This window comes from Lepidochelys olivacea (assembly GCF_965140295.1).
Source record: "Lepidochelys olivacea isolate rLepOli2 genome assembly, chromosome: 15".
Lineage (NCBI taxonomy): Eukaryota > Metazoa > Chordata > Testudines > Cheloniidae > Lepidochelys > Lepidochelys olivacea.
This window is the reverse complement of record NC_140425.1, coordinates 2,809,370-2,821,747: the sequence shown is the minus strand read 5'-3', so window position 1 is coordinate 2,821,747 and position 12,378 is coordinate 2,809,370. Positions and strand designations below refer to the sequence as shown.

General features: G+C 45.6%; 1 protein-coding gene across 6 annotated transcripts in view; it reads left to right on the top strand.

The window, feature by feature from the left end:
* Positions 1-11,582, top strand: part of HORMAD2 (HORMA domain containing 2) — a 67,002-nt gene extending 55,420 nt beyond the window's left edge. For 5 of the 6 annotated variants that reach the window (XM_084648941.1, XM_084648940.1, XM_084648938.1 and 2 more), the window contains one exon: positions 10,963-11,582. In XM_084648941.1, coding sequence (XP_084505067.1) covers positions 10,963-11,067 — 105 coding nt within the window. In that variant the 3' untranslated portion in view covers positions 11,068-11,582. The remainder of the gene's footprint in view (positions 1-10,962) is intronic. The other variant, XM_084648939.1, reaches the window with a different exon arrangement.
* The last annotated feature ends 796 nt before the right edge of the window (positions 11,583-12,378 follow it).

Sequence of the window (12,378 nt, the reverse complement as noted above, 5' to 3'; positions counted from 1 at the left end):
AGCCCTGCAGCCTGAACGCCGCAAGCTTGAGTCAGCTGACCCAGGCCAGCCATAGCTGGTCTGCAGGTCTTTTATTTCAGTGTAGGTATACCCTAACTCAGTGGTTCTCAAAATATTTGATCGGGGCCCCCTTCTTTGTGTCTACAGTTGTTTACCCTCCAACCCCCACAAGGACATATACCAACCCCCAGCTCTGAAGGCAGAGTGGAACAGCAGCTGCTGGCCGGGCACCCAGCTCTGAAGGCAGAGTGGAACAGCAGCTGCTGGCCGGGCACCCAGCTCTGAAGGCAGCATGTGCCAGCAGCAGCACAGAAGTAAGAGTGGCAATGTGAAAAGTGATATTTGTCAGTATCACTTTTCACAGCAGATTTAGCACCCCATTGCCACCCTTATTTCTGCACTGCTGCTGCTGCCAACCCAGGGAAGCCGGAGCCCCACCACCTCCCAGTGAGGGACTGAGGGAGGGGAAGGAAAGCCCAAGCCGGATGGCAGGGCTCCAGCTGTCCTCTTTATCCCCACCTTCCTGGTTTGCACAGTCCTTCTGTACAAGCCCCAGCCACCCAGGACTCACAGCTGGAGCTCTTAAGAAAAAAAAAAAGGGGGCACACAGCTGGCATCTCCTTTGACACATTCCTGCACCTCCCTTTGGAGGCCTGCCCCATTGTTTGAGAACCACTGTCCTAACAGTTAGGGCACTGGACAGGGACTCAAGGCCTGGTTGCTGTTCCAGGCCTGCTGTGTGACCTGGGCACGTCGTGTCAGCTCTCTATGCCACTGTTTCCCATTCCATGCTTTTTCTGTCTTGTTTATTTATATTATAAACTCTGTGAGGCAGAGACTGTCTCTTACAATGTGGTTGTACAGTGCCTACTACAATGAGGCCCTGATCTTGTTTGCTTCATTGAAGCCTGTCATAAACATACAGCTAAGGGTAGCATAAAATCCCTCCTTTACCTGTAAAGGGTTAAGAAGCTCAAATAACCTGGTTGGCACCTGACCAAAAGAACCAATAAGGGGAGAAGGTACTTTCAGATCTGTGGGGGATTGTTTTTGGTTTGGGCTTGTGTGTTCTCTCCGGAGACAAAGAGAGAGACCAAGCAAGTAATCCAGCTCCTACTGAATGATACATCTAAACTTACAGAAATAGTAAGTAATAGCAAGGAAATGCATTAGATTATCTTTTGTTTTAGCTTGTGAATTTTCCCTGTGCTAAGAGGGAGGTTTATCCCTGTTTTTTGTAACATTGAAGTTTTGCCTAGAGGGGAATCCTCTGTGTTTTGAATCTGATTACTCTGTAAAATTACCTTCCATCCTGATTTTACAGAGGTGCTGCTTTTATTTTGTTTTTATAATAAAGTTCTGTTTTTAAGAACCTGATTGGTTTTTAGTGTCCTAAAAACCCAAGGGTCTGGTCTGTGCTTGCCTTGTTTACCTATCTGGTTGGTAGATTATTCTCAAGCCTCCCCAGGAAAGGGTGAACGGGCTTGGGGAAATATTTTGGGGAAATAGGAACTCCAAAGGGTGGTCCTTTTTCTGAATCTTTTTCTAGCTCACTTGGTGGTGGCAGCAGTACTCATCCAAGGACAAGGAAGGATTTGTGCCTTAGGGAAGTTTTTAACCTAAGCTGGTAGAAATAAGCTTAGGGGGGTTTTCGTGCGGGTCCCCACATCTGTACCCTAGAGTTCAGAGTGTGGAGGGAACCCTGACAAAGCCCTACTGTAATCTACTACTAATAAGGCCCTAGCAAACTTTTTGCAGGATAGATCAGAGCCATCCAACCAAATATACATCTACCACTTGGACTGAGATTTCATTAGAAGGTGAGTACAAGGTTGCCGAGTGTACATCTCCACATGTTTTTCTCTCATATGGCAAGCTGTGCCTTGGGGCCTTGAAATGGTTCCTAGTGACCCGAGGAGTTTTAGCAAACAAAATGAAGGCCTAATTTTTTTAAACGTTGTTTAATTCTGCCACCTAGTCTTAAGAAATGTTTCCGTTTCCCAGCAGACAGTGGTTGCTGCTGTTTCTGGGAAGTCTCTGCTAACAGTTAAAAGGGGAGTAACAAATCAAATACAAACTTGGGCAAACAAAAATAGGTTAATTTTAAAATTGCACTATGCCTTTGTAATTTGAAAACTATTCAACTTTTAATTTCAAATTCACTTGTTTCTGATTGCCTGAGGGACTAACTCCGTATTGAAGCCAGTGGGAATGCAGCCTTTCATTGATGGGACAGTATAAGGAGGAGCATCCATGTCCATCAGACAGAATGACAGCATCCTGTTAGTGACTAAGGCTGTGATCTTACAGTTATATCTGTGAAAGCAGATTTTTGTGCTTATGTTGAGTCCCACTAATACAGATGGGCCTTTGCCTGGATCGGGCTTGTATAATGTCCTTGATGTCTGTGTCCTATGATCTTCCCACCGAAAACAATTTTTAAAGAGTTGAGGGACAGAAAGCCATTGCAAGGTGAAAATTTCCTGCTGCAGCATCTCAGCTGAGTGATGGAAGAACATTTTTTGTAGTAACGTCATTATCTTAAACATTTGCAAAAAAAGCTTATCTCTAGTCCTCTTATCAACACAATGCTGTATCTGATGAGAATTTCCCAGAACATCTCTCTTCCAATACAGCTCGGGTTACATGCACCCAATCAGTGCAAAGAGAAATTCAAAGCCGAGTTTGCCTCTTCCCTTCCTGTTAGCTTAGGCCATTCTGGGAGGAACGAGACAACACTGTAAGGTCAGGAAATTCCTGGCTGCTTCTCTTGGTTCTCATCAGATTCTTAGCTGTGTCTTGGATAGGGCCATTCATTCCCTGCATGAGTTATTCCTAAGGGTAGGATTCTGTCATGGAGGGCATGGATTCTGTGACTTTATGGGACCTCTGGGGCAGGGCTGAATTAGTGGCTGGGGTTGAGTCAGCACCACTGGGACTGGAGCAGTGGCTGTCAGCCCCTGGGGCATGAGCTGATGGCTAGAGCCGCTGCTGGCAGCCAGCCCCAGTGCTGCTGGAGCAGGAGCAGCGGTCCCCAGGGCCACCGGAACAGCTGGCCATCACCCTGGACCACCAGAACAGTGGCTGGCAGCCTGCAAGACCAGCAGCCAGGGTTGAGTCGGCTCCTACTGCAGGAGCAGTGGCGGGGCTGGAGCAGCTGCAAGTCCCTGGCAGTGCTGTATTTGTCCCCCCCACTCCTCATGGTATTTTTAGTAAATACCAGGGTCAGGTTGCAGGCATCTGTGAATTTTTATTTCCTGTGACCTGACCCTGACTTCTACTAATATACCCATGACAGAATCTTAACCTTAGTTATTCCTGTCTATGGTGCAAGAAAGAGTGTCCTAGTGGTCTGTACAATGGGAAGTGAGGTTTGCTCCCAGGTAGAGCTGGTGGGATTTAGATCTGATACCTTCAGATCTCCTGAGATCTGCCAGAAGGACATCCACATGGATGCGCAGAGCTTCTGCCACAGGCTGTCAGCCCCCATAGCAGCACTGTCTCCACAAGATGTTCATGGTATACATGCTGGCCACTGGCTCCCAAACCCCCTCTGGAGGAACCCTCAAAAGTTAAGAATGACTGATTCAGCATTAACTTTGATATCCCCTGTGGGCTGAGTAGGGAAGTTGCCATGAAGAATGTTCATCAGTGGGTCAGCATGGAAGTTTGATAAAGCAAGAATGATTTAGTTGGTGTTGGTCCTGCTTTGAGCAGGGGGTTGGACTAGATGATCTTCTGAGGTCTCTTCCAGTCCTAATCTTCTATGATTCTAAGAGGCGAGCATACCATAAAGCTGGGCTCCAATCTTGCAATCAGATGTACTAATGATCTACAGATGAAAAATGCTAGGTAAGAGCCGGAGACACAAGTGGGTGAGGTAATCTTTTATTGGACCAACTTCTGCTGGTGAAAGAGAGAAGCTTTCGTTTAGAGCTATACGGAGCTCTTCTTCAGGTCTGTTAGGCTCTGATATATTGGGACCAATATGGCTACAACACCACTGCAAACAACAATGGTAAATAATAGGTAGGTATTATTATTAATGCAGCTCCATGTGCCTTTGGGAGACCCATCAGGGCTTGGGTGAGGGAGTAGAGAGGATCTGGAACTTTTTTCTTTTGAACCTGTTTTTCTTTTTTACATTTGAACATTCTGTTCCTTAGTCCCTTAAAAGGCACAAGAGAAACCTCAAGGTAGAGATAAGGTCTGTGAGCTTCCCAGCCTGTGGAAGAGGAACTCGTGTTTCATGATAGTGTTTTCACCACAATGAGCAAGGGAAAAAAGAAGAGTCACTTCTAGACAGTGACGTCTTGGCATAATTTACTGGGGACATGAGGATGGCAAGTTTCCATAGGAACGCTGCAATGACAGGCTTTCATTCTGCCGCCTCTGCCCTGCGTGAATAGGTTTAAAAAACTAATAAGCCTGATTCTCCATCCATGCTGGTATAAGTCAGGAGAACCTAAGGCAGTGAAGACACATCAGGGTAAACTGGTATAGATCAGAATTGAGCCTTGCAGTACCACTTTTTGTTTCCGTAGCATCTTCCATCCAGCGCTCTGACTGCACTTTGCAAGCATGGATTAATCCCTGTCTGTGAGGCAGATAAGAATTACCCCCTTTGTAGAGGTGAGGTAGCAAGAGAGATTAAAGTGGCCATTGATTTGGGGTTCCTTGGGAATTTTCAGAAGGGCTGAGCACTACAGCTCCAGTGAATCAGGATAAATTGCGGCTGATTACACAGAATGTATAGCACTTTGACCAGCTTACTTTAATTAAAAGACTTTTGAGATTATTTCCCCCCTTGGAAATTATCTGCTGTTATGACAGATCCCTGAGGATCATCCTGCTGTTTTACACCTTCCGGGACCTGTGTTGTAGACGCTGTCCTCCAGGCTTAGGTGACGGGGCATGACTCTCCTTAGCATCCATTGATATGCTCTTTAATTTACCAGGGGATGACTGTAAATCACTTCCCTGGATTTGAACACTTTGGGACTCCGGGGTAAGGGACTTCCCTGCTGGCATGAAACAGGGTGGCTCTGTGCCAGCCACACTCTCAGCCCCTAGCATGCAGGCAGGCCAGGGAAAAGAGAGGGTGTGGCTGAATGTCGCTGTTCTCTAGTTATTTTCTCCTTCCCATAATCCACAGGGGGCTATGGGAAGCAGAAAATAAGTTAGAGGAGCCCGAGGTTTGCTTTAACTTACATTGAGGGCTTGGCAGGTCTGTGACTACCCTAGAATATGCGGGGGGCAAAGATGACATAATGTTACCAGTTCACAGGAAATGGTGTAGAGAACTGGACTCTCATTTTGCAGTGTGTGGCTGGGGATGGCACCCCAACCCTGGTCTCTGCATGGTAGTTCAGATCACAGCTACTCAGCTGCCAGATCTCCCCTGCCCCCCCTGACTTTAAGAAGGCTTTAATCTGGCCCTAGTCTATTTTTCATGTAATACCTTTTCCCAGACTACATCCAGCTGCCCTATTTTATGCCTGAAATTAGTAATGTCATGATTCATATTTTAGCTGCAGTTCTACACAAAAAAAGTTCCACTAAGAAATATTGCACCTTGTCACGCAGTACAGTGCTGAAATGCATTGCATTCTGCAGGTTAATACATAGTAGAGCCTTTGCTTACGTTCAAGGAGGTGGTATAATCTAGTGGATAAGACTCTGGACTAAGAGTCTAGAGACCTCTGTTCTGTCCTAGCTCTGCTGCTGAACAAGACTTTCCCTTTCCACCCGTTTTCTGTCTTGTCTATTTCTGTTGTAAGTTTATGGGGGCAGGGACAGTCTCTCACTCTTCAGTTTATACAGCACCGAGCACAGTGGGACCAAGCTTGGGGCCTCTGTAAGCTGCTGTGATACAAGAATAACATTCATATATCCCTGACTTTCCCATCAGGTGTTCCGGTGCACGCATTCCAAGACATCTGAATAATTAAAACTAACCAGCTCCAGAAGGGTTTGATGTTTGTTTTCTCATTGGTAGTGCTTTCCTGCTCTTCACCATACTATTAGAGCAGTTTACTTTTTAGTTAAAGAAAAATACTTTTTATGTAGGATCTGCATTAACCTGTTTAGGCCCCCCTGTTCTGGGGAAGAAGCATAGACATGTAGTAAGGCTAAGATCTGGAGACTGGGAAACTTGGGGTCTATCCCCAGCTGCATGAACTTGAATAAGTTGCTTAGGACTAGTGGAAGCAGCTCAGCCCCATAGTCTCCCATGTGAGCAACAGATTCACAGCACTTTCCAAGATCTTACTTTTAACCTCCTCTGGTAAATGAACATAAGAACAGCCATACTGGGTCAGATCAAAGGTCCATCTAGCCCAGTATCCTGTCTTTTGACAGTGGTCAATGCCAGGTGCCCCAGAGGGAATGAACAGAACAGGTAATCATCAAGTGATCCTTTCCCTGTCGCTTATTCCAAGCTTCTGGCAAACAAAGGCTAGAGACACCATCTGGCTAATAGCCACTGATGGACCTCTCCTCCATGAATTTATCTAGTTCTTTTTTGAACCCTGTTATAGTCTTGGCCTTCACAACATCCTCTGGCAAAGAGTTCCATGAGAGGACCTTCCCTCTTATCCCATGACAGCTTACTTTGCTTAAGAGCCTTTGGTGAGGGATCTTGTCAAAGGCTTTCTGAAAATCTTAGTACACTATATCCCCTGGATCCCACTTGCCCACATGCTTGTTGATCCCCTCAAAGAATTCTAGTAGATTGATGAGGCATGATTTCCCTTTACAAAAACTATGTTTACTCTTCCCCAACAAATTATGTTTATCTATGTGTCTGACAATTTTGTTCTTTACTATAGTTTCAACCAGTTTGGCCGGTACTGAAGTCAGGCTTACCGGCCTGTAATTGCTGGGATCAGCTCTGGAGCCCTTTTAAAAAATTGGTGTCACATTAGCTATCCTCCAGTCATTTGGTACAGAAGCTGATTTAAATGATAGGTTACATATCACAGTTAGTAGTCCTGCAATTTCATATTTGAGTTCCTTCAGAACTCTTGGGTGATACCATCTGGTCCTGGTGACTTATTACTGTTTAATTTATCAATTTGTTCCAAAACCATCTCTAATGACACCTCAATCTGGGACAGTTCCTCAGATTTGTCACCTAAAAAGAATGCTCAGATTTGGGACTCTCCGTCACATCCTGAGCCGTGAAGACCAACGCAAAGAATTCATTTAGTTTCTCCGCAATGGCCTTATCGTCTTTGAGTGCTCCTTTAGCATCTCGATCGTCCAGTGGCCCCACTGGTTGTTTAGCAGGCTTCCTGCTTCTGATGTATTTAAAAAAAAAATTGTGCTATTATTTTTTGAGTTTTTGGCTAGCTGTTCTTCAAATTCTTTTTTGGCCTTTCTAATTATATTTTTACACTTCATTTTCCAGAGTTTATGCTTCTTTCTATTTTCCTTACTAGGATTTAATTTCCACATTTTAAAGGATGGGGTTAATACTTGTCTGTCTTCTGGGGGTGTTGCAAAGATCTTTATAGTTCCATACTCAGATCCTTATGCTGCCCATGCTATCTGTTGTGAAAGGGAACAAAGCTGCACTGGTCTCTGTAAAGACAAAATCAGCTGCATGGAGTCATTTGGGATTCTCCCATGGACACTCCTCTCCCTGTCCATTTTCTTCCACCTAAAAATAGTCCAGGCGACCTGGGAAGTCTAGGTGGGATCAGAGAAGTGGGAAGAGTTTCACTAACCAGCTTGCTCTGCCTCAGGACCAACAAGAAGATGCGCAGATCGGCAGAGACAACAAGGAGTCCTGTGGCGCCTCAAAGACTAACAGATTTATTTGGGCATAAGCTTTTATAGGTAAAAAACCACTTTTTCAGATGCAACAGAGATCAGCAGAGAGTTAATGTTGGGTGAAGTAACTTGACTCCCCCTGTATGCTTTGTGGTTCTGCTGAAGGGAATACAACACGCTTGTGATCTACCAGTCAGCAGTGATGTGACTCCTATTCCTGCCATGGCAAGAGCAGCACAGAAGGAGGGTCTCCCTACACCGCCAACTGGGAATCTCGCCTTTGATTCATCATCTGGCTAGTGGGAGAATGTACTAACCCAATAGTTTCCCTCTGTATGTGTCATAACCATAAGGGTAGCCTAAAATTCCTCTTTACCTGTAAGGGGTTAAGAAGCTCAAATAACCTGGTTGGCACCTGACTAAAGGAACCAATGGGGACAAAAGATACTTTCAAATCTGTGGGGGGGTGGGGAGAGGCTTTGTTTTGGGTTCTTTGTTTCTGTGTTCCTTCGCTCTTGGGACTAAGAGGGATCGGACATCAATCCATGTCCTCCAAACCCTTCTGAACCCATCTCTCATGTTACAGAAATTGTAAGTACAGCCAGGCAATGCGTATTAGTTTATCTTTGTTTTCTCAACTTGTGAATTTTCCCTTTGCTGGAGGGAGGTTTATCCCTGTTTTTTGTAACTTTGAAACTAAGGCTAGAGGGGGTTCCTCTGTGTTTTGTGCATCTTTTGTTACCCTGTAAAGTTATCTTCCAACCTGATTTTACAGAGGGGATTTTTACCTTTTTTTTTTTTAAATAAAATTCTTCTTTTAAGAACTGATTGATTTTTTTTTCAGTGTCCAAAGATCCAGGGGTTTGGGTCTGTGTTCACTTTGTAACCAGTTGGTTAGGATATTATTCGCAAGCCTCCCCAGGAAAGGGGGTGTAAGGGCTTGGGAGAATATTTTGGGGGAATAGAAACTCCAAGTGGACCTTTCCCTGATTCTTTGTCTAAATCACTTGGTGGTGGCAGCGTACTGTTCAAGGACAAGGTGGAATTTGTGCCTTGGGGAAGTTTTTAACCTAAGCTGGTAAAAATAAGCTTAGGGGGTCTTGCATGCGGGTCCCCACATCTGTACCCCAGAGTTCAGAGTGGGGAAGGAACCCTGACAGTGTGCCTTTTGTGTGGGATAAGGAAGCAGATGGGACAAAGTGATTCCATGGGGAGGAGCATAAATACCTGCTTGAAGTGCCCATTTGAGAAGCCATTCTCAACTTGGGGGCTCTGACCTAGAGATATGTTCATTGCTTAGGGTTGCCAACCCTCCAGGATTGTCCTGGAGTCTCCAGGAATTAAAGATTATGTCATTTTGATGAAACCTCCAGGAATACCTCCAACAAAACTTGGCAACCGTATCATTGCTCCCTTCTTATGCAAAAACTTCCTTTTGATTTCAGTGGAAGTTTTGCTGGCCAAGAGCATGCCTGCCTCACTTTGTGGTTCTGGTTTTTTCCATTCTTGAATTAAGAAAGGAAGTTGTTAGCAAGTGTGTCTCTGCTTTGCTAGGTAATGAAGAGGAGGAAAGAGAAACAAGTTAAAAACTGACTGAATCATGGAGTGGGGGAAAGTTTGGACTATTTTATGCTACCTGTAATCTGTGTATTTCACGTGTTTGAAAGACCATAGATACCTACATGTTACGAATCTCTGTTCCAAAGCCACATGGGCTAGATAGAAAGTCTTGATGATATGACTGAGAAATTCTGCAATGATCACATCATGCCAACTAGTGGCCTTGAATATGTGTTGTATTGGGAGCATCCCTTCAGTTCCTAGCAGTAAGGGCTAGATTACTAAAGAGTGCACTTTACATCGGCAATGAGGGACAATTACATAAGCAGCTGAGAGTGCAAAGCGAGATCATTATTTTGAAAAGTACAACTGAAGTGTCTAGTGCAACTGAAACTGAGTAAGGAAGATTTTGGTCTGTCTGTCTCTGTCTACACCAATCCCCATGGTATTTTGATTCCAGTATGTATGGTGTCTAGGTATCCTCAGCGTCATTCCAGATGTCTACACTGAAGTGTAATAGCCCTGCAGCCTGAGCCCCACGAGCCCGAGTCAGCTGACACGGGCTAGCTGCCAGGTGTTTAACTGCAATGTAGACATACCCTATGTCTCCTGCTAAGAACCAGTTTCCAGCTGCCTTTTGTTTAGTCATGCAGACATAAAGAATACCATCCTTCCAGGGCTGGTGCAACCACTAGGTGAACTAGGTGGTCGCCTAGGGCGCCAAGTGGTTGGGGACGGCCAAAAGCGTGCTCTGGGGAGGTGGTGGAGCGGAGGTGAGCTGGGCAGGGGGGCGCGGGAAGGGCCACCTACAGCAAGTAACGGGGGGGGAGGCGCACAGGAGAACCACTCCCCACCCCAGCTCACCTCTGCTCTGCATCCTCCCCGAGCATGCCACCCCACTCTGCTTCTCTCCTGCCCAGGAGTGCACGCCAAACAGCTGATTGGTGCCGCAAGCCTGGTAGGCGGGAGAAGCAGCAGCATGCTTGGGGAGGAGGCGGAGCAGAGGTGAGCTGGGGCGGGGAGTTGCCGCACTCAGCTCCCCGGGCCGAGGGAGGGGGTGGCGGGGAGCTGCCGCAGGGGGGCGCCTCAGGGCGGAGTGGGGGGCACGGAGCTGCCGTGGGGGAGCGCCTCAGGGCGAGGGGGGGTGGAGAGCTGCTGCAGGGCTGGGGGGGGACGGGCGCAAAGTGGAAGTTTTGCCTAGGGCTCAAAACATTCTTGCACTGGCCCTGCATCCTTCTGCTCTTTGTTTGAATGGCTAGATGAATTTGGTGACAAGAGTTTTTACCCCAAACGCTAATCAGCTCCCTGAAAAGTTCTCTGGTACCTGTATCTTCTTTCAGCAGTGAGGAATGGATGCTGCTCCTAGGAGCTACCAGATGTGCTCCCTCTCTGTGAGGCTGAGCCTCCTGCCTTCACAAAGCGACCAGCCCAGGTTGTTCAGGACCCTAGTTTTGATTCCCTGCCCGATTTCCTTTCTAGAGAGCAAGGCTGAACTAGCCAACCCAAAAGGATCCCTGAAGTAAGATGTGGGATTTGAAGTTTGGTTTTCTTGTCTCATATTTTGCTTAGAAACCACCCAGCAGTCTGTGCTATGAGCATGACCTCCTTTTCTGGTGGTTCTTGCAGACATACACCCTGGACCTTGCATTTAGCCAGGAAGAGACGATGGGGCCAAGGAAGAAGAGGAAGGTCAGTGAGCCAGTGCAGCTGCTTCCAGCAGGCAGGAACTGATGGCTTCTGTGGCATATAGGATATTTTAGAATGTGCTGATTTGGATTATAACACACCTTATGCATTCTTTTAGAGATGACTGATCTTTTCTCTTCATATTTAACTCTCTAGACAGTGTACATATTTCTATTTTTACATAGATTATCTCTCTCTCTCTTCTGGTTTTAAACCTTTTATTGAATAGAGATAACAACAAAGTTACTGTCAGAGCGCTGTAGATTAGAGATACTTGTTGGATGCTCTAAAGCTGAGGACCAGTGATCTCTCCTGGGCAGCTTCTCTGGGTTTCATTCCCACACTGACTGCGTTCCTTCTCACTCTCTAACCTGGCCCCCAGCATCAATGGCAGTATTTCAGGATGATCTCTCTAAGGTGCCAGCGTCTGCAAGTAGCACAAGTCGTATGGTTCAGTGTTTGTATCTAACTGCATCAGACCTGCCATTTCCGGAGAATAGTTCTGGTTTGTTTTTCAAAAGAGGGTTTTTATCTATCTGTATTATCTGTGGAAATAAATTATCTAGACATTTTATGCCACTGAGTAATTTCTTCTGACTCTGCAAATAGTGTTGCTATAGTTATATGATCAATTTATTTCTAAAGCATCACCCCACCTCATACCAAGAAGCTTAGGCTGTTATGTGATGTAAACCATTTTGAAATATAGCACACTTAAAACATTCCTATGATAAAAAGCCTCCCTGGTTACAATTCAAATCAAATGTAAGAGGATCCAAAGCAATACAAAGTGGTTTCTGTGCTCTTTGGGGTAAGGAGTCTGTATTTTGTGTCTTGTACAGCCCTGAGTTCATTGTCAATGCTGAACATTAATTTAGGGACGTTCTCTGGCCTGTGTTATACAAGAGGTCAGTCTAGGATGATCACAATGGTCCCTTCTGGTGCTGGAATCTATGAATAGATAATAGAGGGGGGAGAGGAATGTAATAGCAGAGGTCAGTCCTGATCATACCGATTTAAAAAAAAAAACCTTCTGGGGAAAAGGTTTTAAATCAGTTTATAATCATGGTGGGGAGCAAGAGAGACTAGGATGGATAGCAATGGAGACAAGAACCAAGGACCCACCACAGCAAAAATTCCACTTACCGGCTCAGATACCATGGTGATGAGCACAGTCCAATGCCAGTCAATGTAGGATAGCTCACACCCCACCTGCCTTTCAGCTATCAGGGGAGAGTAAGGTCTCGAATGTAGAGCTGTTACCCGGGGTTGTCAGAACCCCCAACAGGGGCAACTTAACTATTTTACTTTAGGCAGTGTAAGGAATAAATTAAGAGGAACTTAGTGATTTTGTCT